The sequence below is a fragment of the Amblyomma mixtum genome, chromosome 9 (assembly GCF_055824585.1).
Source record: "Amblyomma mixtum isolate Tamu chromosome 9, ASM5582458v1, whole genome shotgun sequence".
Taxonomy (NCBI): domain Eukaryota; kingdom Metazoa; phylum Arthropoda; class Arachnida; order Ixodida; family Ixodidae; genus Amblyomma; species Amblyomma mixtum.
This window is the reverse complement of record NC_143020.1, coordinates 3,929,438-3,952,872: the sequence shown is the minus strand read 5'-3', so window position 1 is coordinate 3,952,872 and position 23,435 is coordinate 3,929,438. Positions and strand designations below refer to the sequence as shown.

Here is a 23,435-nt window from a genome sequence, read left to right as displayed (position 1 = left end):
CCAAAAGATGGCGGAAGCAAAAACACAACAGGAAACTAAAACTAAAGATAGCAGAAATTACGGCAAAGGCGGAAGAATAGGCGACGCAACTCGCGAAACAAAATTGGGACCAACTCAGCGACTCACTTAAGGGAACTCTAGGCACGGCCAGAACCTGGAATCTCTTAAGAGCACTAATCGATCCGACCAAAATAAAATCAGAAAACAATAAAGCCATCCACCGGTTCATCCACTCCTTCGAGGGATCAGACATCGCCCTACTGGAGAAGGCACGAGAAAAATGTTTCGGCGATCACAACCCCCCGCGATACCAAGGAACGTATCGAGGAGCCGAAAACGAGAAACTCGACCGCCCCATAACTGTGGAAGACGTTTACGCGGCCATAAGAAACACCACCAGAAACACGGCAGCCGGAGCGGACAGAATCGACAACGCCCTAATCCGCAACCTGAGCGACGACCTCATACAAGAGCTCGTCACCTTTCTTAACAAACATTGGGAGGCGGAGACGGTTCCCGAAGATTGGAAACACGCCGAAGTAATAATGATACCTAAACCTGGTAAAAAGCTACAAATTGAAAACCTCAGGCCTATATCACTCACGTCGTGCCTTGGCAAGCTTTACGAACGGGTTGTGACTTTCAGACTGCAAAATTATATGGAAGACAACGACTGTGTACCACATACCATGTTCGGCTTCAGAACGAAGCTCTCGACGCAGGACGTTCTCCTCCAAATACAAGAAGATGTCCTGCGAAACGTACCTCGGACGGGAGAAAATGTCATAATGGCCCTGGACATCAAGGGGGCATTCGATAACGTCAGCCACGAAGCGATCCTTACGGGCCTAGACAACCTGGATTGCGGACGCAGAATCCACGGCTTCGTCAAAGCCTTCCTGTCCGATAGAACTGCCACCATCGGCATAGGAGACCTTCGATCGGAAAAAATTCGCACTCCAAACAAAGGAACACCCCAAGGGTCAGTTATCTCACCCCTGCTCTTCAACATCGCTATGATAGGCCTAGCTCGAAAACTAGAAAACATCGAAGGCATCAGGCATGCAATGTATGCTGACGATATAACAGTCTGGACAAACACGGGCTGTCTCGGAGAGAAGGAAGAAAGGCTACAGCAAGCGGCCTCTTGTGTAGAGCAATACCTCGCAGAAAGAGGACTCTCATGCTCGACCGAGAAATCGGAACTGCTGAGAGTCTGGAGAGGCAAGCAAAACCGGACCGTCCCAACCAACGAGGACCTAAAACTCAACGTCTACATAGAAGGGACGCCCATACCCGAAAAGACAACAATAAGAATTTTGGGCATGTGGGTTCAATCCAACCAGCACAGTACTCACACTTTTACCCTACTGAAAGCAACAACGCTACAAGTCGCACGCATGATCACCCGCATCACCAACAGGCGACATGGCATGCGTGAAGAAGACACACTAAAACTAGTCAGAAGCCTAGTAGTTAGTCGAATCACGTACAGCCTACCCTACCAGTGCCTCAACAAAAATGAAATACAACAAGCGGATGCCCTGCTACGCAAAGCGTATAAGACAGCGCTCCGACTACCACGCAACACGTCTACAGAAAAACTCATGGCCCTGGGATTACACAACACCTTTGAGGAGCTACGAGAGGCGCAGCTTGAGTCGCAAAAACTCAGGTTGTTGCAAACAACGACAGGAAGAGCGCTCCTGCAGAGGCTCGGATACCGCGAGCAGATGCGAGAAATGTCGAGGACGGCAACAATCCCCGACGAGCTTCGCAAGACCCTCAAGGTAGCGCCAATACCAAAAAACATGGATTCCAACCTCCATCGAGGCAGAAGAGAAGCGAGGGCCGAATTCATCGAGAAAACATACGCTCCTCAAGCCACGACCGTGTATACAGACGCGTCTTGGAGAGCAGGAGATACCAAAATCGCTGTAGCGGCGGTGGTCGATTCGTCTTTACGCGAAATGACCAGCGCGTCTCTCCGAGGCTGCCCAGCTGCAGAGTCCGAGGAAGTAGCCGTTGCTCTAGCGTTGGCGGAGGGCTATAGAACCGGGCGGTCACTAACAATACTTACGGACTCTTAAACAGCCTGCCGAAATTACATGAATGGCAGGATAGGTCGTCACGCGCTCCGTATACTCCTCGCAGCGAGTGACAGAATTAAAAAACCGGGAAGAACAAAACGACAAGATCCGACACAAAATTGTGTGGGTACCGGGGCACACGGGGGTGGCAGGGAACCGAGAGGCCGACAGGATAGCTCGAGGATACATTACTTTCCGAGCTTCCGACGAGACCGCGGAACTCGCGCCAGCACCCAGGGAATACTCGGCCATACTACAAAACTATAGAGGCAGAAGAATGCGATATCCCCCACCGCACAAATCTCTCAGCAGAGAGGAAGCTGTCACTTGGAGACAATTACAAACAGGCTCTTTCCCAAACCTACATATACTAAACAAAATGCACCCTACGATATACACGAACAAATGTCCCTGGTGCGACGAAAAACCTACACTATACCACATCACATGGGCCTGCCAAAACATAGACGTGGTCCCCAAAATACAAAACCCGAGTGCGGAGCAGTGGGAGACTCTGCTGTCCAGCGACCGCTGCGAAGACCAACAAGGTCTGGTACAGCGAGCTCAACGGGCGGCAGTGGCCAGCGGAGCCCTGGACTGAGGGCAACCGACCACTGATTAGAGGCGGACGACTTCGACAGAGAAGGCTCCTGGGGGTAGAACCAAGACGTCTCTGAAGATGCCCCCAAACCGCAGGAAAAACCATTAGTGTAAATAAAGTTTTCCCTTCCCTTCCTTCCTTCCAGAATAATTTCGTCCACCTGGTAGTCTTAAGCGTGGACTCATATTGCACAGCACATGACCGCCTTCTGCGTTTCTCCTCCACCGAAACGCGGCCGGTGCGGTTGGGGTTCGAGCGCGGGTTCTGTGGCTCCTAAGCCGAGCGCCCTGAGCAATTGAGGACGCTCTTCGGAGAAAGAGACACAAAAAACTTTATTAAGGCGAAAGCCTTTAATGTCTCATCGTTGTAAGCAGCAGTTGTCGACAGAGAATGTCACGCTTTTCAGTCAGTCGAAACGGTCGTTACGTCAAAGTGCGCCAATTTCAAACGGGGCCAATTGTACTTTGGCTAGTAACCATGCAACCAATTGAAGGGACCATATAGTGATGCTCCAAGTAAGTGGGACTGAGCTTAGATAATTGCTGAATTACCCAATTAGCCTAATTAACTTGTCTAGTCAGGCCATATAAATAAATAAAACTTAGTAAGAAATTGGTCGAGCTCGGGAGTGAGTGAGTGAGTAGAAACTTTATTGATTTCTAAGATTTAACCTGCGGTGGAGGTCTTCTTCAAGTCTTCTCTTCAAGTCTTGAGGTTGCCTCCTTAGCCTTGGGTGGTCCCCTAGTCCAGGGCTCCACTGAGCCTGGCCACCTCGCTTGCGTGTGCTATGAGTGCCCTTTGGGCCTCTAGCTCGCAGCTGGTGAGCCGGCTCTCCCATTGCACCGCACTTGGTGTGTCGTGTTTGTGGAACGATATGTTTCTGTCGCATTCCCATGTTATGTGGTATAGTGTTGGCCTCGCTTCGCACCAAGGGCATGTGGCGCGGTATTGTGTCGGGAACATCTTGCTTAGTATATATAAGTTGGGGAAGGAGCCTGTCTGTAGCTTCCGCCATTTTGCGGCTTCTTCCTTGCTTAGCTCTTTGTGTGGTGGGGGGTATCTGTATCATAGCCCCCTGTATAAACTTAGTGTTTCAGAGTACCCAGCCCCTAGGCTAGTCCAGAGCTCCTCCGGGGCTTGTGACCCCCCAGCTCGGATAGTAAGCCCTCGAGCTAGTTCGTCCGCCCTTTCGTTGCCCCAGACCCCCGCGTGGCCTGGTATCCAAATTATGTTATGTTTCTCTCTCCTCCCCGAGGGTGTCCCCTCGCTGAGGATCCTGAGTGTCGTTTTGCCTACCCTTCCTTTTGTGTAGTTTCGACACGCTTCTTGTGAGTCTGTTAAGATATTCAAGGGTCTCCCATTTCTATCCCCCTCCCTCATTGCTAGGGCTATCGCTATCTCCTCCGCCTCTGCTACATTTGATGCCCTGGTCGTGAGGCTCGTTATGTGTTCTCCCTGGTGGTTGACGACTACCGCCACCATTTTATTTCCTCGTTCACCATAGTACGGGGAAGCGTCGGTGTATACCGTGCTGTCCCTGTGCCCTATTGTTTTTTCATAGTATTCTGCCCTGGCTCTCCTCCTGCTGGCATGGACGTTTGGGTCCATGTTGCGGGGGATGGGTTGTACGCTTATGTTTCTTCTTAGCTCGGGAATCGAACCCCGGTCTTCGGAGTGCGAGACGAGCATGCTATCCACTCCGCCATGCCAGCTCGATCGTTTGGAATGAACAAAGGCACGTCTAGTGAATACGGTGTCTTCGCTCACTGCCATCCTCCTTCCTTTCCTCAAAAACCAATTTACCGACGAGCGAGGCGTAGAACCGAATGGGCGATGGCGTTCTATGGACTCCCTGGCAGCGTTGCAAGACGCTCTCGGGTTCCACTCTTAGAGGCGAAGCTTAACATCTTAACCACACATCAGTGACCACACTTTAGGTCAAAAAAGTGCACCCCCCCCCCCTGAATTTTGACGGGTGTCCACCGAGATATGTGAGACAGTTACTGCATAATTTTCTTTCCTCAAATACATTTTTCATTTTCTTCATAACGGGCCATCTTCGTCTTTCTTCTTTCACTCCCACTTCCTCCGTTCCTCTACGGTGCGGTTCAGGTGTCCACCGAGATGACAGAGATTTACTGCGCCATTTCCTTTCCTCAAAAACCGTTCCGTTGAAACGGCAAGGCATCGCGCCGAACGGGTGGTGGCGTTCCGTGGACTCCCTGGCAGCGCTACAACACGCTGTCGCGTTCCACTCCTAAAGGCGAAGCTTAAGCTTAAGCTTAATTCGCAGTTAATTAGTATTCAGGCATTAATCAGTAATTAACAATTAATTAGTGATTTGTCATCACTTAGTAATTAGTACTCAATTACATGTGACGCCACCAGTGCCACAGAAGAACTGAAAGTGGTGCGGAAAACGCTTTCGCCTCTACGCACTTTAGACAGTCAAAGTGCTCCCTGAATTTTTTACACAGGAATTCGGGGCACGCCCCAAGGTCCCCGCACGACCCCACTGCACTCAAGTGTTTATGTTCCTGAAGTCCATAACACTGGCAGCACGGCCGGTGGCCGGTGGCGATAGTCTGCACGGCCCAGTCCTCCGAGCGCAGCAGGGTCTCCCAGCCCTCCCAGGTCTTGAGGTTCTCTAGGTTCCGCAGGGGAGGGTCCGCCGGGCAGAGGGAAAGGATGTGGAGGGAAAAAGCGAAGGGTTCTGGGCATAGGGCACATGCGGGAGTGGGAAAGGATGGATGATAGTGGGCTAGGTTAAGGGGTGAGGGGAGAGTGTGTGTCTGTAGTCTGCGCCAGAGTGTTGCGTGTTTGTTATCTAGGGAGGGGTGGGTTTCGACTATTTTAGTTCACTTTTCTGCTGCTCCATGTCGCCGACGCGCTAAGCCTAGCGCGCGACGCACTCCTGCGGTCTTCGCCACACCTGCAGCCATCGCGGCCCGGCTTCGCCGCCTGCGCCACTGCCGTTCGCAGACCTCCAACATGGCCTACCAATTTGAAGGCGCCTCTGTTGCCCCTGCCGAGTTTGCAGCCGACTCACACTAGGTGCGTGCTGCAAAGGCACACCGTGCAGCCGCGGCGCACCAGCCCAGCGTCACACCACCGCCTGCCTCGAACACCTCCAGGACCTCTCCTCCACTGTCTACCACCACCACCTCCGGTACTGCCACTGTACGTCGTCATGCTCCCCTCCCTTGCCTCTCAGCGGAGGACTTCAAAATCGACTTCAGATGGGAGGGGGGCTGGATCTCCGCACTACCACCAACGAAACCCTGCTTCAAGTCCTCTGTTCCCTCGCCAACATCGACTACGCGACTGCCCTCACCGCCCACCCTGCACAGATGAGTCCGTACAACAACTGCCTCACTGTCAGCAGACCATCTGAGCCGCGCGCTAGTCTCTACCTCCAGGTCCCGGAACTCCACTTGAGTTCCAGTTCTTACTCTCTGCGTGCTTACCGCACCCGAGAACGCCATACATGACATCACACACAACGCCGTCGACTCCCAAACTCAGGACAAAATAGTAAAAGAACTGCAATCGATGAATGTCAACACCCCCTGCAACATCGCCGACGCGCGTCAGATGGGGCGCTCTAATTTAGTCGTCATCACCTCCGTCGGTACCACCACTCTCACCACCACCATCGTCTTCAACTGCTGGATATACCGTTTCCCCCCGTCCCGCCTTAAACCTGACGCCTGCACGAACTACTGGGCTACAGGCCACCGCGCGGACGTCTGCACAAAGATCAAGTGGGCCCTCTGCCACTGCTGTGGTGAGGCTCGCAAGGCACTCGAACCCCCGACCTGCATGCCCTGCTGCATCTTGTGCAAGCAGGCCCAGATCACAGTCTTGCGCTTGTGCGGCACCGTTTCGACCGGAACAGACCATCGTCACCCCCAGCCACTTCCAAGCACCAACATCCCCCAACAACGACTCCGACCGGGCCCATCCTCAAGAACTCCTGGCCTACCCGCCCTCGCCGACACTCTGCCTCCCGTGGTGCCCGGTCTGCCAGCCGCCACCGCTCCGTCTCCTTCCCGCTTCTGCCCAAGTCCCAGGCGTCCACGCACCGCCTCCACCAGCGCACCACTGGTAAGCTGGAAATCGCAGCCCCACACGCCGGACCCCAAAATCACGACCCTCGAGGCCACTATCGCTGCCCAGCAGCTCCAAATTCAGGGTCTGTCTCGTAAGCATCAGGCCGCGCTAGCGCGTCTGTCCTCCTCCGCTCCTCTTCCTTCTACTTCTACATCAGCTCCCGGACCCCTAACACGGCCGCCTCCACCGGCACCAGATAAGAGCCGATGAGCACGGCAGCTTCGGTTTCGTCATGGCGTGCCTCCTTTCCCATCCGCTTCCCCCCGCACAAACACCGATCCCCTCCTCCGATGCCGTCACGCCCGAGCGTGTCGTTATCCGCTATACAACCTATGGAGGCGTTCGAGCAGCGCATCATGGCCCGCTTCGCGTAAATTGAGGAGCGCGTCACAAGTATCGACACCCGTGTGGTCACCAGCCCTACATACCCTACATTCATATCCAGACCCAAAACCTCAATGAAATTGGCGCAAAGCGAATGTTTTTCAGCCCCTGAAAAAAATAGGTGTGCCATCAAAAAAAAACTTTGCCCGCCGATAAAAGTCCCCAAAAGCTGCTGTGCACCAGTAATCAGAGGAAAAAATTCGTGAAATGGACTGAAGGCACTGTTTATGACACCCCACTTTCTTGTGGCAAGTAGTATGTTGGTCAATCTGGTCGTTGCTTGAATGAGAGGCTTTGTGAACGCAAAATGAACTTGAAAAACTTTTAACAGCAGTAATCTGGTTTTGCACTGTAAGGAGTGCGGTTGTGTGCAATTTTTGGATAACTAAAGCCCTTGCTCGTTTGGCAAACTGTAGCAGGTCTAACAAAACCAAAAGCTCAGGTCAAGCAAAGAACAGAATTCGTGAAATAAATTTTTGCTAACTGCCTGCTGCACCTATACAAGAAAGCATGAAGTGAAGGGAAAACACTGTCAGCTGTGAAGAGTGCTTAACAAAACTTTATAAGTTGAGCAGGCCAGGAGGTTCTCTGAAAACCACTGTTGAACAACTTCTACCTAAATAGAAATGTACAGGATGAATTCATTGGCAACACCAGCTGTGCACACTGCAATGGCTTACGAAAAAATTCAAGGAGGCCTGCCTGCCAAGGGGCTACTTCTTTACATTGTCAAACAGCCAGCACACATACAGAGCAGTACCACTGAGTAGGTTTCCTCAGTGTTGTAGCTATGAATTCTATTGAAACAAATGCTTGACAGGTCCAACAAGTCTATGCAGTTATGCATCCGGATTTTCACAGTTCCCTCAACTCCATTATTTTTTCTCTAAGTTCACAACCAACTGCAGACCTAAGGCAAAACACAACACTTCCATAATGCTTAGCAACAAGGCATATACGAGTGCAAACAGCAATGAAATAGCTCAGGGTAGCCCTGCTCAAATAAACAGATATCAGGTAATCATAGTAACTGACAAAGTATTATTCCATATTTTCATCAAGACCTGGAACAAAACAAGCCCTCGACACTATATTATGCATGCAGTCACAGAATTTCATGCAACCAATACAATTTACGGCACATGATTACTTGTACATTTCGGGGTTTAACGTCCCGAAGCGATATATGGGCAACGAAGGTCGCCGTAGTGGAGGGCTCCATATTAATTTGGACGACTAGGGGTTCTCTAACGTGAGCTTACTTAAGACAGCACACAGGCGTCTTTGTATTTCGACTTTAAGGACGTGCGCCGCCGCGGACGGCGTCAGATAGCTTGCGAACGGCAAGCGAACGCACAGCCACACAGCCACCACGACGGGTTTCATGATCACTTCATGATAATGGGCATTGCACATTCTATTCCGCCATTATAATCATAACCAACGCCTTCTTAACAAGAGTGTCACTGGTAGTCATCAAATGAAGTTGAATACGAACATTCGCAAGGACAGAACACGCCGCGGTGGCTCAGTGGCTATGGTGCTCGGCTGCTGGCCCGAAAGACGTGGGTTCGATCCCGGCCGCGGTGGCTGAATTTCGGTGGAGGCGAAATTCTAGAGGCCCGTGTACTGTGCGATGTCAGTGCACGTTAATGAACCCCAGGTGGTCCCCTCCACTACGGCGTCTCTCATAGCCTTAGTCGCTTTGGGACGTTAAACCCCATAAAACCAACCAACCAACCAAGAACAGAGTTGTTGGCCTGACCTGAGGCGGGCTCCTGAGGCGGGCTAGACGTCCCAAACCCAGCACCTCCACCAGTGTCACGTGGCAGTTGGTACAGGTAGCGCCGCGTCTAGACGGGAGAGGAACGCCAACACCGAGAAGATGCGACACCACACCGCGACGGCCAGGATGGAACGTCCAGTTTCGTCTTCTTCACCAGCGAACAGCGTGGCGCACGAGCTGCGCCGAACAGCCGCCGAGCGGCTATTGTTGTAGACGCGGCAATATCTTCGTATTACTCCAAAGATTTAACTTTGTGATGCTTGAACATCTCATCAAATGATCGATACTCAGTTGTACCCAATATCTCATGCATGCCTTCAAATGTCTTCTTAAGCCAGCTGCAACGTTTCATTTCCTCTCCATCGCTTTCCAACAGTTGTTGCAAAGGAGTCAACACTTTGGTCTCTGCCATTGGCCAAAAGGGAGGATTAAATCGACACTTCTTTCGGCCAACTTTATAGCGCGTGTGTGTATGTTGGTGTTTTGGGAAGCGTGGCCTCTGTAAAGCTACATGGTCGACCGATAGAAGATGATGGGCCATATTCACAGTGTTGGGCAAAGAGGCACTATCCTCCTGTTCGTCTGGTGCTTGATTTAGCCACAAGAGTAGGTGAGCGTGACGACTTCCTCTATTCTGAAACTCTATTCTCTTAAAACTTTCCACGACATGGTAAGGGCGAAATGGGCAGATCTTTGGGTTGCGCAACATTTTCATAATTACTCCAACCATGTGTTCAAAGTAGATTGCACATGCCGCCGGGTCATTATTCACCAGCGTTGCGGCACATTGATTATTCAGTGTGTCTTCGTCCATTTCAAGTTCTGCTGGTCTGACCAGAAACTTTGCTTGCAGATGAAGTAGTTCGGGCCAATGGACTTCCGAAGCAGAGAGTGTTAGAAACACTCTAGGTGTTCCCAACTGCCTAATCACTGCAAAGAGCTCGCTCTTCTTGACATGCCAGTACTTCACAGTGTACGGCACACCTTCCGGAAACCACATGTCTAGGCCCATGAATGCCTTCACCTTTTCAGGATCTTCTACATCTCGCCTAGTTAAAGCACTGGTCGCTTCGTTACTCCGATACATCATAGTCATATTTGATGCAACATGGTGACGCAAGACTTTCATACCCATGTAAAGTACGTGCATGGGTGTTGCGCCCCGTCTGTCCTTCTTCCGAATTTCACTGGATGCCATAGTAAAGGGCGTTGGCCTATCTTGGGGATTTATATCTCTACCATGGCCAAGGTAAATTTGAGGAAACGCCAACTCTTCGGGGTGAGTGTAATATAGAATGCTGATCGGTCTCTTTCCCTCGCCTGGTGCCATGGTTAGTGTTAGGTCTTCATCATATATCAGACTATGCTGATCCAATGCTAATGCAATTGCTACATTCATTGGATCTTCTAAATCCTGTCTGTCCTGTCCACCTCTCTAAGAAAGGTGGACAGGCCTCAAAGTTTTTCTTCTCGTTAGGTTCTTGTACTACAGAGTACAACTTTTGCAGCCGCGCAGCGTCTATCTTTATGCCATAGTGCTTGTAAAGTGGAGAGTCTCTAAGCAGCTCAACCCACGGACCAAGCATATCGCGAGACAGCACATAGGTAGATAGACTTGGAGAAGGTCCTACTTTTCAAATTCACCACTATTGTCTTATTGTCCTCGATGTCGCGTGGCAACTGCTTCAACATCGCATCAGTTTCAACTGAAACGTTAACCACTGGTCCTTTAATCACAAACTGGCCATTTCTCCAATGGAGAAGTCGCCTGATTTGCACAAATGGTATACGCGGACATAACCATTCAGCCATATCGTTCAACACTGGCAAACCTGGAGGCTTGGTGGATAGCGATAACCATTGGTAATGCTGAACAGAGGGACTTTCTGTTTAGCTAAAGACGCTCTGCACGTTGCACACACGTTAGTCGCAGTCTCATCCAATTGTTCAGACGCTAAGTTCAATGTTCCCCACATGGCATCACTTACCGGTCTCACATCCCGCAGTTGCCATAGTCTTTCACAAACGTCACACACATTGCCAAATGTATTGTGTACAAAGTCAGTCCTAAACACCTTTGTCGCACTGGCACTTTCAAAAAGTTTCAACGAGTAGTGTGCACATCGGCGACTCGTCTCTTTCATGGCGTCGTCGGTGTCACTCTGTTGGCTGCTCTCACTGGTGGTAGGCGCGGCCAATAGTCGCCTTTGAGCCACTTGCCGTCGCCGTTAGCGATGCGTTCCTCTCTTTGCTGAGTTGTTTCGTTCGCTCGTTTCGTCCTGTCCTTTTCATTCTCCTCGTTCTTTCTGAGGCGTAACTGTTCAGCGTCTTCGCTAGTTGCCGCTTCGGCATCCCTTTGCCGTTGTTTGGCGAGGCGAGCCTCGCGTTCTTCTGGCGTTTCAGTCGGCCTTGCTGCCTCTGGGCCAACTTGCAAGCCACCACTTCGGGATCTGCGTTCATGGCGAGGCGTGTGCATTTCTTGTGGTTGTTGTTGCGACTGAGAGAATGAAAAGGAAAGTGCATGGGCCTGCCAACTAGCTCCAGCCGAGCCACCACCGCTTCCACGTGCAGATAGAGGAGAGTTAAAAGACCAGAGGAAAAAGAAAAGGGAAAAAAAAATTACCGACGATTACGTTACTTCCTAATGCGAAATTTGAGCGTAGCAAATAAGCTGTTTCACCTTTTCGATAGATTGAGGCAAAGAAATCGAGCAACACATGTATGCGCTATCACAGAATTTTTTTTTTATTTTTCACACGTATTCCTTTAACAAAGACTCCACTAACAGTTCTTGACAGTCATGAAGGAAGCTTTGTGGTCGGAGAAATAGAGTGATATATGTTCGAATTGGTACACCAATGCTTGATTCTCAAAGACGAGATCTATACAAGTGCCTCGCGAGGTTTTCACAGCCGTGGGACGCGTTACGAGCGAGAGGAACGGGATGTTCTCCCGCATAATTGTTAGGAAATTGCTGTTTGTCTTTATGTCAACATTAAAGTCCCCCACTACTAACATCGGTGTGGATCGATGGACGGTTAATGCGAGTTGCAGGAAGTGCACGACGTCTTTCGTGAGTGCGGTAGGGGCGAAGTAGGCAGCTACTACCAGCAAGCCGTTGGGCAACTTTGCAGCGCACAGTTCGGCAACTTCATGTGACGTGCCAAACATTTCGACTGGTATTGCAGAGAGACCTGTGCGCAAGTAGATAGCGACTCCCGCCGCTCTGTTGTGGTCTCTGCGAGCACCACAGCAGTATAGGAAATCTATGATTTCGAGAGGCTCTTCGGGATCCATCCAGGTTTCAGCAAAGCAAAGTACAGAGGAATGGCGCAGAATGTGATCGTGGTGTACGTCCTTGGCATGTGCGGCAAGGGAGCGTACGTTAAGAATGTGGTTGTGAATGATGAATCAAGTGCTGCCAGCGAATGACGCGTCCATTGGCTGTCTTCGTGTGTTACTGATGTGTGGTTAACATGTTAAGCTTCGCCTGTAAGAGTGGAACGCGACAGCGTCTTGCAACGCTGCCAGGCAGTCCACAGAACGCCATCGCCAATTCGGCTGTACGCCTTGCTGGACGGTAAATTTATTTTTTGAGGAAAGGAAATGTATCTCTCTCGCATATCTGGGTGGACACCTGCACCTCGCCGTAAGGGAAAGGGGGAAGATGGGAGTGAACGAAGACGCCGTTTTAGCTAGACGCGCCTTTGTTCATTCCAAACCATTCAGCTGGCATTACGGAGTGGCTAGCGTGCTCGTATCGCACTCCGGAGACCCTGGTTCGATTCCCCAACTCGACCAATTTCGTTCTCGGTTTTATTGATTTATGCGGTCTAACTAGAAAGGTTAATTAGGCTATTTCATATTTATATTATTGTATTTCTATCCATAGTGTTCTGTCATTAACCTGTCAATTGTTGGAACTGTTTAGGATGTTCGACACAACGTATATGAAACGAGCAACGTCTTACTGAGTGGGGAAGTGCGTGGTGGTGGAGGGAACGCGGCTTCGTACTTATGTTTTTTTCAGCAGCGTCTCCTTCCGCGGACGCTGTTGTCGCTGCGGCGCGCGTCTTTCTTTTCTTCTGACCTCTTCATTCTCCTCTATATTAATTAGGCTAATTGATTAATTATGCAATTAACTAAACTCAGTCCAACTTATTTGCAGCATCACTATACGACCCCTTTGATTGGTTGCATGGTTACTAGCCAAAGTACAATTGGCCCCATTTGAAATTCGCGCACTGTGACGTCACGAGCACTTCGACCAATTGAAAAGCGTGACATTGGGGGCGGAGCTGGTTACGAGGCCGACAACGACGCGAAACCCAGGAACGGACGCCAAAGAGCTGCGCTCTAAAACGCGTGTCGCAGTCACAACCGCGTCTGCCGAAGCGGACGCTGGCTGAAAAAACAAATAAGCGGCCGTGGCCGCGCTCGTCACCACCTCCTGACCTTGCACAGCTGCAGCGTGCATTTCTTCTACGAGCGGTTGCGTTGGTTGCGACTGAGAGAAGAATGAAAAGGAAAGTGCACGGGCCTTCCAACTGGCTCAAACCGAGCCACCACCGCTGCCACGTGCAGATAGAAGAGAGTTCAAAGATAAGAGGACAGTGTTATAGAGAGAGTAAAGACGCGCGTCGCAACAACCGCGTCCGCCGGAGCGGACGCTGGCTGAAAAAACAGATACACGGCCGCAGCCCAAAGGCTGCAAACCCTTCTACGAGCGCTGGTTGCGGTTGCGACTGAGAGAAGGATGAAGAGGAAAGTGCACGGGCCTGCCAACTGGCTCATGCAGAGCCACCACCGCTGCCACGTGCAGATAGAATACAGTTGAAAGATGAGAGGACAGAATAAAAGACAAGAGTAAAGGCGCGCGTCGCAACAACCGCGTCCGCCGGAGCAGACGCTAGCTGAAAAAACAGATACACGGCCGCAGCCCAAAGGCTGCAAACCCTTCTTCTACGAGCGCTGGTTGCGGTTGCGACTGAGAGAAGGATGAAGAGGAAAGTGCACGGGCCTGCCAACTGGCTCATGCAGAGCCACCACCGCTGCCACGTGCAGATAGAATACAGTTGAAAGATGAGAGGACAGAATAAAAGACAAGAGTAAAGGCGCGCGTCGCAACAACCGCGTCCGCCGGAGCGGACGCTGGCTGAAAAATACAGATACACGGCCGCAGCCCGAAGGCTGCAAACCGAATGCCACAGATATATATACGAGTTGTTGTTGTTGTTGTGACTGAGAGAAGGATGAAAAGGAAATTGCACGGGCCTGCTACTGGCTCGAGCCAAGCCACCACCGCTGCCACGTCCAGATAGAGGAGATCAGAGGAAAGAGAAAAAGGAAAGAAAAGACGCGCGTCGCAGCAACAACTGCGTCCGCCGGAGTGGACGCTGCTCAAAAAGAAGCGGCCGAAGCCGCGCTCGCCGAAGCGAGAACAGATACTCCTTTTTTGAGTATATATATACGAGCGCTGCGAGAGCTCCTATTTATATACCTCGCAGCACTATCAGATGCGCCGCAACGGAGGGCGAAAGGAGGGCGAGAAGGTGGCGCATGCGCAGTAGCGTCTTACGATGAAGCCGAGTGCACGCCGATGCACACTCGGTAAACGACGGGGAACGACGGCGAATGGCGACCGACGGAGCCGCCGCTGACCACGTGCGCCTCTCCAGTGACATGACGCGGCGAACTCGCGCACGAGCAGATATGGCTAAAATTGATCATGGCGCACGCCAGGCCCGGTGTTGACTAGCCTAGTTAAGCTTTTCGCTACAAAAGCTACAAGCGATTCAACTTCGCTGAGCCGAATTTCCACATAGCGGAAGCAGAGTACACAGATCTGGTGTAATTACCACATATCCTGAGGTCACAACTGAAAATTGAATCACGTGACACCGCGCAATTACCACGCGTGCTTTACTGCGAAAGCAATACTACGCTAGGTTTTGAGCAGTCAGCGTGGTCCCGGCGGTAACCACGTTTAACCTTTAGACGACCCTCGTAGGGACGTCACACCGAGCGGAGGAAAAACTGAAGACCAGCTAGGCTCGTCGGCGCGGTCCCAGGGTAACCACGCCACGCACCTGTGCTGCGCGCCGCAGCCGCGAGGAGGCGCTCGCTGTGGTGACGTCACACCAAGCGGAGAGAAAACTGGAGACCAGTCCCAGGGTAACCACGCCGCTGCTGCTCTCTCTCCCTCTCTCCTTCCCTTCCTCTATCTGAGAGAAGATTACGTGTGAATGTGTATACATAAGGTGTTTCGACCAAGGATCGTTTGCTTTCGCAACCTACCGGGATTAACCAAGCTAAGCCTCTGCCAATTTTTTTACCGCTGTCTACTGACTAGTGAGGTGAAATGCCGTCATGCTGCACCAAGATGGACCACACATGATAAGGCAGATATACAACCATTACTTTTCTCTCTCGCTGAAAAAAATTTTTGGAGCACTTTGCCAATGTAAAGTGCGGCAAGGCGAAAGCCTTTGGCCATGCCGACTGCGATTCTAGAACACATTTGTACGGCGACATACAAGGAGGGTGTTGCGCGCAACCTGGCTCGCTCGACAGCTGAGAGGTGTCTCAAAAAAGGGGGGAGCGTGTGCGCAGGTGGCGCCGCCAGAGCGCAGTTACCAAACCGACCTGGGTGTGACGTCACCCTCTCTCGTCGCTATATAGACGTCCACACTCTATCGACGCATTTGGTAGCTTGAACGCGACAGTGTTAAGGGCCCCGTGCCGCTGAAAGGCCGGTGTCTTCGTCGGTAGGTAGGTATGTAGGAAAGACTTTTATAGAAAGGTCTTGTGCTAGTAGCACACGAGAAAGAAGAGGTCCATCTTCCTTCTTCTCACAGGGTCGGTGCCCCTATTTCAGGGCTCCGCTGAGCTTCGCTGCTTGTTGGGCGTGCTGGATCATACCTTGTTGGCAACCCAGATCACAGCTGGAGAGCCAGCTCTCCCATTGTTCTGCACTCGGTTCTTAACGAAAGCTGTCGTTCTTACTGCATTCCCTCGTGATGTGGTACAACGATGGTTTGCTGCCACACCGCGGGCAAGTGTCCTGATATTGCGTCGGGTAAACTTGTCGTCGGTGGCGTTAGCCGTGAGCGGAAAATCCCAGAAGCATTAATAAATAAAACAAAATAGGAAATTGGTCGAGTTGGGAAATGAAACCAGGGCCTCCGGAGCACGAGACGAGCTCGCTAACCACTCCGCCACGCCAGCTCGATGGTTTTGAAAGAACAAAGGCGCGTCTCGTGAATACGGTGTTGCCTTAGAAGGGTGCTTTGGAGACGTACTGCGGTGTCCATTCCTTTCGGGTGTACAAGGAGATATGAGAGGCAGGTATTTCCTTGCCTTAAAACCAATTTCCTTTTCATTGTCCCTAAAGCCCCTACTGATGGTGGTGGTGGACAACATTTATTTACAGATAAACTTCGGGAGGTGAGGTATGAGCTGACCCAAAGGGGGCCAGCCCTCACAAGTACTAGGTGGAGGTCCCTAGTTCGGGACCCCAGTGGCGTCGGCCGCTGCCCGGGCTCGCGCGACGAAGGCCCGTTGGGCCTGCAGGTCAGAGCAGCCGAGCAGGGTCGCCTCCCAGTCCTCCCGGGTTGGGTTGGGGTGAGGGGGGATAGCAGGGTTGGAGGGGCAGGCCCACACCATGTGGTAGATGTCCGAAGACTTCTCCGCACAGTGCGGACAGCTGCCAGAGAAAGAAGGGTCAAAGTGTTTTAGAGCTGCCGGGCACAGCAAAGTATTTGTATATAGGCGAAGCAGAAGCCGCTCCTCCGCCTTTGAGAGACCTTTACACGGGCGGGGATAAAGACTATGGCCAGATTGATATAGTAAAGAAATCTCTTTAAACGAGTAAGCTGGAGTGAATTCGAGTTCCTGATCGTCGGGGTCGGAGGGGAATGTCCGGTGAGAGAGCGCGCGGGCGGCGGCGTCAGCTGCCTCATTTCCCTCAAGGCCCATGTGAGCAGGAGCCCAACGATACGCCGGTGAGCGGGGTCCCCGGTATAGACGCTGTTTTGGAGAATGCGGTAGGCTAGATACGGTACCCAGCCCTGCTCGACGTTCCGACATGCCCCTCGCGAGTCGGAAATAATTGTTTTTGAATTGGAATGAGATGCAGCCAAAGCAATGGCGACCTCCTCCGCGTGTGTTATGTCACGGGCTCGGAAAGTAAGGCCGTTCACTGTTTTGGATTCGTGGACGACTGCGGCCGTGAACCATTCCCCATGGTGGGGGCCGGAGGCATCCACGTAGAATACGCCGGGTTTCGATCCATAGTGGCGGGCCAGGGCTTCCGCCCGCGCCAGGCGCCGGCCATTATGCTCCTCACGTTTCATGTTCGCGGGAAGAGGGCGCACGTGGAGGGCGCATCTCCACTGGGATGGAATACATACGCGCTCTTCCATGAGAGTGGTGTGTTGGATGTGTAGTCGGGCAAGAAGGCGGCGACCCGACGATGTCTTCGAGAGACGTGTGTATTGGTTGGTCAGGTCAGCTTCCCGGAGCTCCCGAAATGTGTTCACCATGCCCAGCCCCAGGAGGCGCTTGTTGGAGGTGGTCACGGGTAGGTCCAGAACCCGCTTAATAATTTTGCGGAGGATGACTTCGAGTGAATCCTCGTCTTGCTTCCGCAGGTGGAGGTATGGAGTCGAATATAGAATTCGACTGGTTACAAATGCATGCGCCAGCCGCAAGGCGTCCTTACATCGTAACCCCCCGCGCTTGTTAGAAACCCGGCGGACTAAGCGGCCCACCTGGTCCCCCACCTGACGGAGTTTGGCCAATGTTGTTTCTGACCGTCTGTCTTGATGTATAAAGAGCCCCAGTACCCAGACTTCGATTTTTTTAGGGATTGGACCTGTCTCAAGAGACAATGAAATTTTGGCTGTGCACTTTGGTGAGGGGCGTATGTGCACAAATTCAGACTTTTGGGTGGAGCATTGGAGGCCGCAGCGGCGAGCATAACGGTCCACTATGGTCGCCGCCTCCTGCAGGTTGGCCTCAATGTCTCCAAGGCAACCCTGTGTGGCCCACAGGGTGATGTCATCGGCGTACAGCGCATGCTGTACACCGGTGACAGCGCCCAGCTGGGCCGGTAGGCGCATCATAGCCAGATTGAATAAAAGGGGAGAGAGCACCGCGCCCTGTGGTGTACCCCTGGTTCCTAAATGAAAAGGGCCATGTTCCTTATCCTGGATTCGAATGTAAGATTGTCTGTCTGTCAAAAATTGCCGAATGTATTGAAAGGCGTTTCTGCCGCAGTTAGTTTGAGAGAGGTGGGTGAGAATGATCTCGTGGGTAACGTTGTCGAATGCTCCCTTCAAATCCAAGGCGAGTACGACCTTGTCATTGTGAGGGTATTCCACGGGGTCGAGGACAGCCCGATTGAGTTGTAGCAGGACATCCTGTGCAGATCTCTGTGGGCGAAACCCGAACATGGTGTCTGCGAAAAGATGTTTGGATTCCATGAACTCGGACAGCCTGTCGCGTACCATCGTCTCCATGAGTTTGCCCACACAAGAAGTCAGAGAGATGGGGCGGAGGTTGTCCGTGTTGATGGCCTTTCCAGGTTTAGGAATGAAGGTGACCAGGGCGGTCTTCCAGTCGATGGGGAGTGGTACTTCCCCAAGCCAGATTGAGTTAATGTAATTCAGTAAAGACAAGTATGTCGGGTCGGGGAGGTTGGCTAACAATTTGACTGTAATTTTTTCCCGACCCGGAGCGGTGCCACGTTTCATTTTTGCCAGGGCCGCCCTCAGGTCATGGAGCTGGAACGGTTGATCCAGCTCAACGTTCTCAGAACCTGCATAAGAGTACGCCGGCCCGCGGGGGTCCTGGGTGGTGCACAAGTACTGGTCCCGGAGCTTGCGCGCCAACTGAGTTGTGTTGCCCTGAAAGCTGTGTATGGCTCTTTGGAGGTGTTTTTGAGTTTCCGTGCGTGTTTGCGTGGGGTCAATTAGTGCGCGAAAAAGTCGCCACGTGTTCCGGCTGGACATTTGCCGCGCGGCCGTGTTGCATCGTGCCACCCAGTTGGAGTCGGCGAGTTGGGCCGCATACTCAGCCGCTCGTTGAGTGAGCTCGGCGATGCGAGCTTTAAGTTTCCGGTTGTGCTTCTGCCGGCGCCACCGACGGACGAGGCAATGCCGGGCCTCCCAGAGGTGGAGCAGGTGGTTGTCCACATCAGAAACCGCCTCTGAGAGCTAAATTTGAGTTTCGGAGGAGCGAACGCTAGAGACCAATTGTTCTGACCAAGACTGGTAGCCTTGTTCATGTATTGGTGTGGCAGTGTTATAATTTCGCCTGAACTTGGTCCAATCTGGGAGTCGGGCTTGTGTTGTTGGTCGCGCGAAAGGATAGGTCCTAATCGTAATGTTCAGGAGGCAGTGGTCGCTGCCGAGGGTTTCCTCGGTGTTGACCCAGTCTGCATACTGAATGTTGTGGGTGAAGGTCAAGTCCGGACACGTATCCCTTGTCACGGAGTTGCCTATACGAGTTGGATGGATGGGGTCAGTGTGAAGAGTGAGGCCCAGCGTTGACGCAAGCTCCGCCAACTTGCGTCCCCGCTTCTCTTCACGGCAGTAACCCCACATCCGAGAGGGAGCGTTGAAATCGCCCACAATCAGGAGGGGGTCCCGACCCGCAACTCTCAGCGCGCGGCTAAAGAGGTCCGCGAATGATACATTCGGCAATTTCGGATTGCAGTATATATTGAGTATGTGTAACGGTGGGTCCTGCTTGCGGAGTATGAGGAGGGTCACCATTACATAGGAGTATTCAAGTTGTATGTCTAAGTCGACCTGGTTGGCTGTATAATTTCTATGAACGCAGAGACAAGACGAGGTGTCCTGCTGGAACGTCGTATAATTTGTTAGTGTGGCGCCTTTCCCTGGCTCTTGGAGGGCAACCACCGCTGGCAAATGCTCAAAGGTTGATAGGAAAAGCCGGAGGTCGGCGCGCTTGGAACGGGACCGGAGCCCCCGACAGTTCCATTGAGTAATCGTAATGGGGGAAGCCGATTTGGAAAGGGGGGAGCGCCTACACCGAGGGTGTCCCGCCATGCTCAGATTTTGACGTGATAGGTGGTAGTGAGGCTGCCCCCGAGCCAGATACCAGGGGCTGAAGCTCAGCACCTGGAAGGGGGCAGCTGTCTTCGTCATCGTCGAGGTCATTGACTCGCCGGGATAATCTAGAGGGCCGACCAGATACGTCCTTAAGGGGACCGGCTCTGCGAGAAAGGCGGGGGTTACTCGCGACGTGTTGAGCGATCATAGAGGGGATAGCCTCCATGACTCGAGCTATAAGGCGTTCCATCGCTGTCTCCAACAAGGTGTCAAATTTGGCATTGAGACGGGCTTCGAGTTCAGCAAGGGAAGGTTCCATAGCCGGTGTCGCCGCCGTCTCGCTCTCCATAGCGTCTGTGTCGGGGTTACTAGGGCGATGGGGAGTTGTTCTAGCCTCTAAGGCTTCAATTTTGGCAAGTAGCATCTCGTTTTGGGCCCGGAGAGAAGCTACAAGGTTGTGGAGCTCAGCGACAGCCGCCGAGCGGGGGGCAGGGGAGAGGGGGTGGGAGGAGGAGGCAACCCTGCCTGAACCGCTCACCTGTTTGCCATTTTTGACAGCGTTGGCCCAGGAACCGGCCGCGCCATTCTTGTCTTGGGAGCGGGCTTGCTTCTCCTGGCCGCCGTGTGGGGGCGGTGGTGGCACTTGACAGCCCTTGACGTCCTTCCCGCTGGTAGGCGTCTGTTGTTTTGAAGCGTCGCTGCCGACGCTACCAGGGTGATGTGGCTGCCTGCCCGTCACGCCGGATTTCCCGCCCTTAGGGATGGCTGGCTTGTTGGGACGGTATTTTGCAGTGCAGTCCCGCGAGTTCGTGGCATGGCCACCACCACAAACTGCACACTTGACCATACACTGGTGAGGGGCCCGCACCCCCTCTTTTATGGGTGCCTGCTGTCCACACAGGCCACACTTATCTTGTGCTGGGTTGGGGCAAGCGTCTGCCCGATGGCCGACACTTCCACACAAGCTGCAGGCCGGAATAGTGCGCAAATACGGCTGCACTGAGGCGTTCAGGTGTCCACCGATATATGAGAGAGACAGGCCGTTTCGTTTCCTTAAAACCAATTTTCATTTCATTTACCTTCCCTTATGGCATGTTTCGGGTCTCCACCGAGATATAAGAAATCGTCGTTTCCTTAAAACAAATTTTCATTTAATTTTCCTTCACTTACGGCGCGGTTCGGGTATCCATCGAGATATGAGAGACAGGCGTCGTTTCCTTTCCTTCGGCCAAGGCGTTGCGCCGAACGGGTCATCCGTGAACCCCTTGGCAACGCTGCAACACGCAGTCGCGTCCCACTCTTAAAGACGAAGGTTAAGCGTCCTCTAACTTTCCTTTCCTTTTATTGCGAAAGCCATACTGCTCGAGGTTTCCGCTCTTGGCCGTCGTCCCGGAGAATCCACCATTTACCTTTAGCGTGATCTATGTGTGACGTCATACCAGCTGTGGAAAGGCGGGGCCCCAACTCGGCTCGTCGCGATCGTCCCAGCGAATCCTCCATGCCGCAGCTGCGCGCTGCTGCCGCGAGGGGCGCTCGCTATACGTGACGTCATGCCAGCTGTGGAAAAGCGGCCCCCTCAGTTCGGCTCGCCGCGATCGTCCCAGCGAATCCTCCACGCGCCGCTGCCATGGGGGAGGCGCTCGCTCTACGTGACGTCATGCCAGCTATTAAAGAGCGGCTTCCCAACTCGGCTCGTCGCAGTCGTCCCAGCGAATCCTCCACGATATTTCGGATGATGTGTATAAGGTGACGCCGCAACGATGTGCTGCACCTAAGAAGCGGCGGCGTGCGGAAGAAACAGATGAAGAGCAGGAACAACGTTTAGCTAAACGGCGTGCATATTATGCAGCCAGGCGAATGCCGTCAACACCTCTTGATCTGGGTGCATCTACAAGTTCAGCGTCCTGGCTTTCGCAATCCGCTAGGCTTAACCAATCTAAGCCTCTCCAAATTTTTTTCGCTATGATTCCATATAATTAATCACCTATTTACTCTACAGTCATCAAATTCGCGTCGGGGTTACATTTCGTCCCCACAATCCGATGCAGTCATTCGTTTTGTCATATCCTTATTAGTTGCAGCGTTATTTGGTTTGGTTTATTGGTGGTGGTGGTGGTGGTGAAAACATTTATTCAGAACAGGAGATGTTTGGATCGGCCCGTAAGGGACCGATCCTCACAAACACTAGGTGGAGGTCCCTAGTTTGGGACCCCAGTGGCGGTAGCCGCCGCCCGGGCGCGCCCGACCAAGGCTTGTTGGGCCTGTAAGTCGTGGCAGCCGAGCAGGGTCGCCTCCCAGTCCTCCCGGGTTGGGTTGGGGATAGGGGGAATGGCCGGGTTAGAGGGGCAGGCCCACACCATGTGATAGGTGTCCGAAGACACCGCACCACAGTGCGGGCAGCTGCCGCTAAAGGAGGGGTCAAAATGTTTTAGTGCTGCCGGGCACAGCAATGTATTGGTGAAGAGGCGGAGAAGAAGCCGCTCATCCGCCTTCTTGAGGCCTTTACATGGGCTAGGGTAAAGGCGATGGCTATCTTGAAAGTAGGTTGCGATATTTTTGAACGTATAAACCGGATTAAAATCGGGTTCCTGATCAGGTGGGGAGGAGAAAACAGCCCGGTGAGAGAGCGCGCGGGCGGCTGCGTCTGCTGCCTCGTTTCCTGCCAACCCCTGATGAGCAGGGGCCCATATGAGGTGACGGTGTGCGGGGTCCGTATCCCGTATGCAATTTTGGTATATTCGATAGGCTAGGAAGGGAGTGCTGCCTTGTTCGACGTTCCGACAGGCCCCTCGCGAGTCGGTAATTATGTATTTTGAATTGGAATGTGAGGCCGCGAGAGCAATCGCGACCTCTTCTGCTTGTGTTGCACTGCGGGCTCTGAAAGTGAGGCCGTTAACTGTGTTGCTGTTGTGAACTACCGCGGCCGTGTACCATCCCCCGTGGTGAGGGCCGGAGGCGTCCACGTAGTATACACCTGTTTTGTTGCCATAATATCGGGCTAGCGCTTCCGCTCGTGCCAGGCGCCGACCATTATGGTCTTCATGTGACATGTTTGCTGGAAGAGGCCGCACGTGGAGGGCACGTCTCCACAGTTCCGGGATGCGAAACCTGTCTTCCATTGGAGGGGTGTGTTTTATATGGAGTCGAGCAAGAAGGCGGCGACCCGACTCCGTTAGCGACAAACGCGTGTACTGGTTTGTAAGGTGCGCCTCCCGGAGCTCCCGGAAAGTATTCACCACCCCAAGGGCCATAAGCCGGCTGTTCGAAGTAGTGATGGGGAGGTCAAGGGCACGTTTAACAATTTTGCGAAGGATGACCTCAAGGGCATCCTCCTCTTGTTTCCGTAGGTGGAGATAAGGAGTCGAATAGAGAATTCGACTAGT

At 52.6% G+C, this 23,435-nt stretch overlaps 2 protein-coding genes across 2 annotated transcripts in view; both read right to left on the bottom strand.

Annotated features, from left to right (window-relative positions):
* LOC149328104 (uncharacterized) overlaps nucleotides 1-23,435 on the bottom strand; it is a 398,869-nt gene that overhangs the window by 244,205 nt on the left and 131,229 nt on the right. The window lies entirely within an intron of this gene.
* LOC149328107 (uncharacterized) lies at nucleotides 16,548-21,139 on the bottom strand. Its single transcript, XM_089561062.1, has 2 exons — nucleotides 20,591-21,139; nucleotides 16,548-16,679 (listed from the first exon to the last, which is right to left on the bottom strand). The coding sequence occupies exons 1-2, from the start codon at nucleotides 20,897-20,899 to the stop codon at nucleotides 16,548-16,550; spliced, it is 441 nt and encodes a 146-aa protein (XP_089417188.1). The 5' UTR covers nucleotides 20,900-21,139.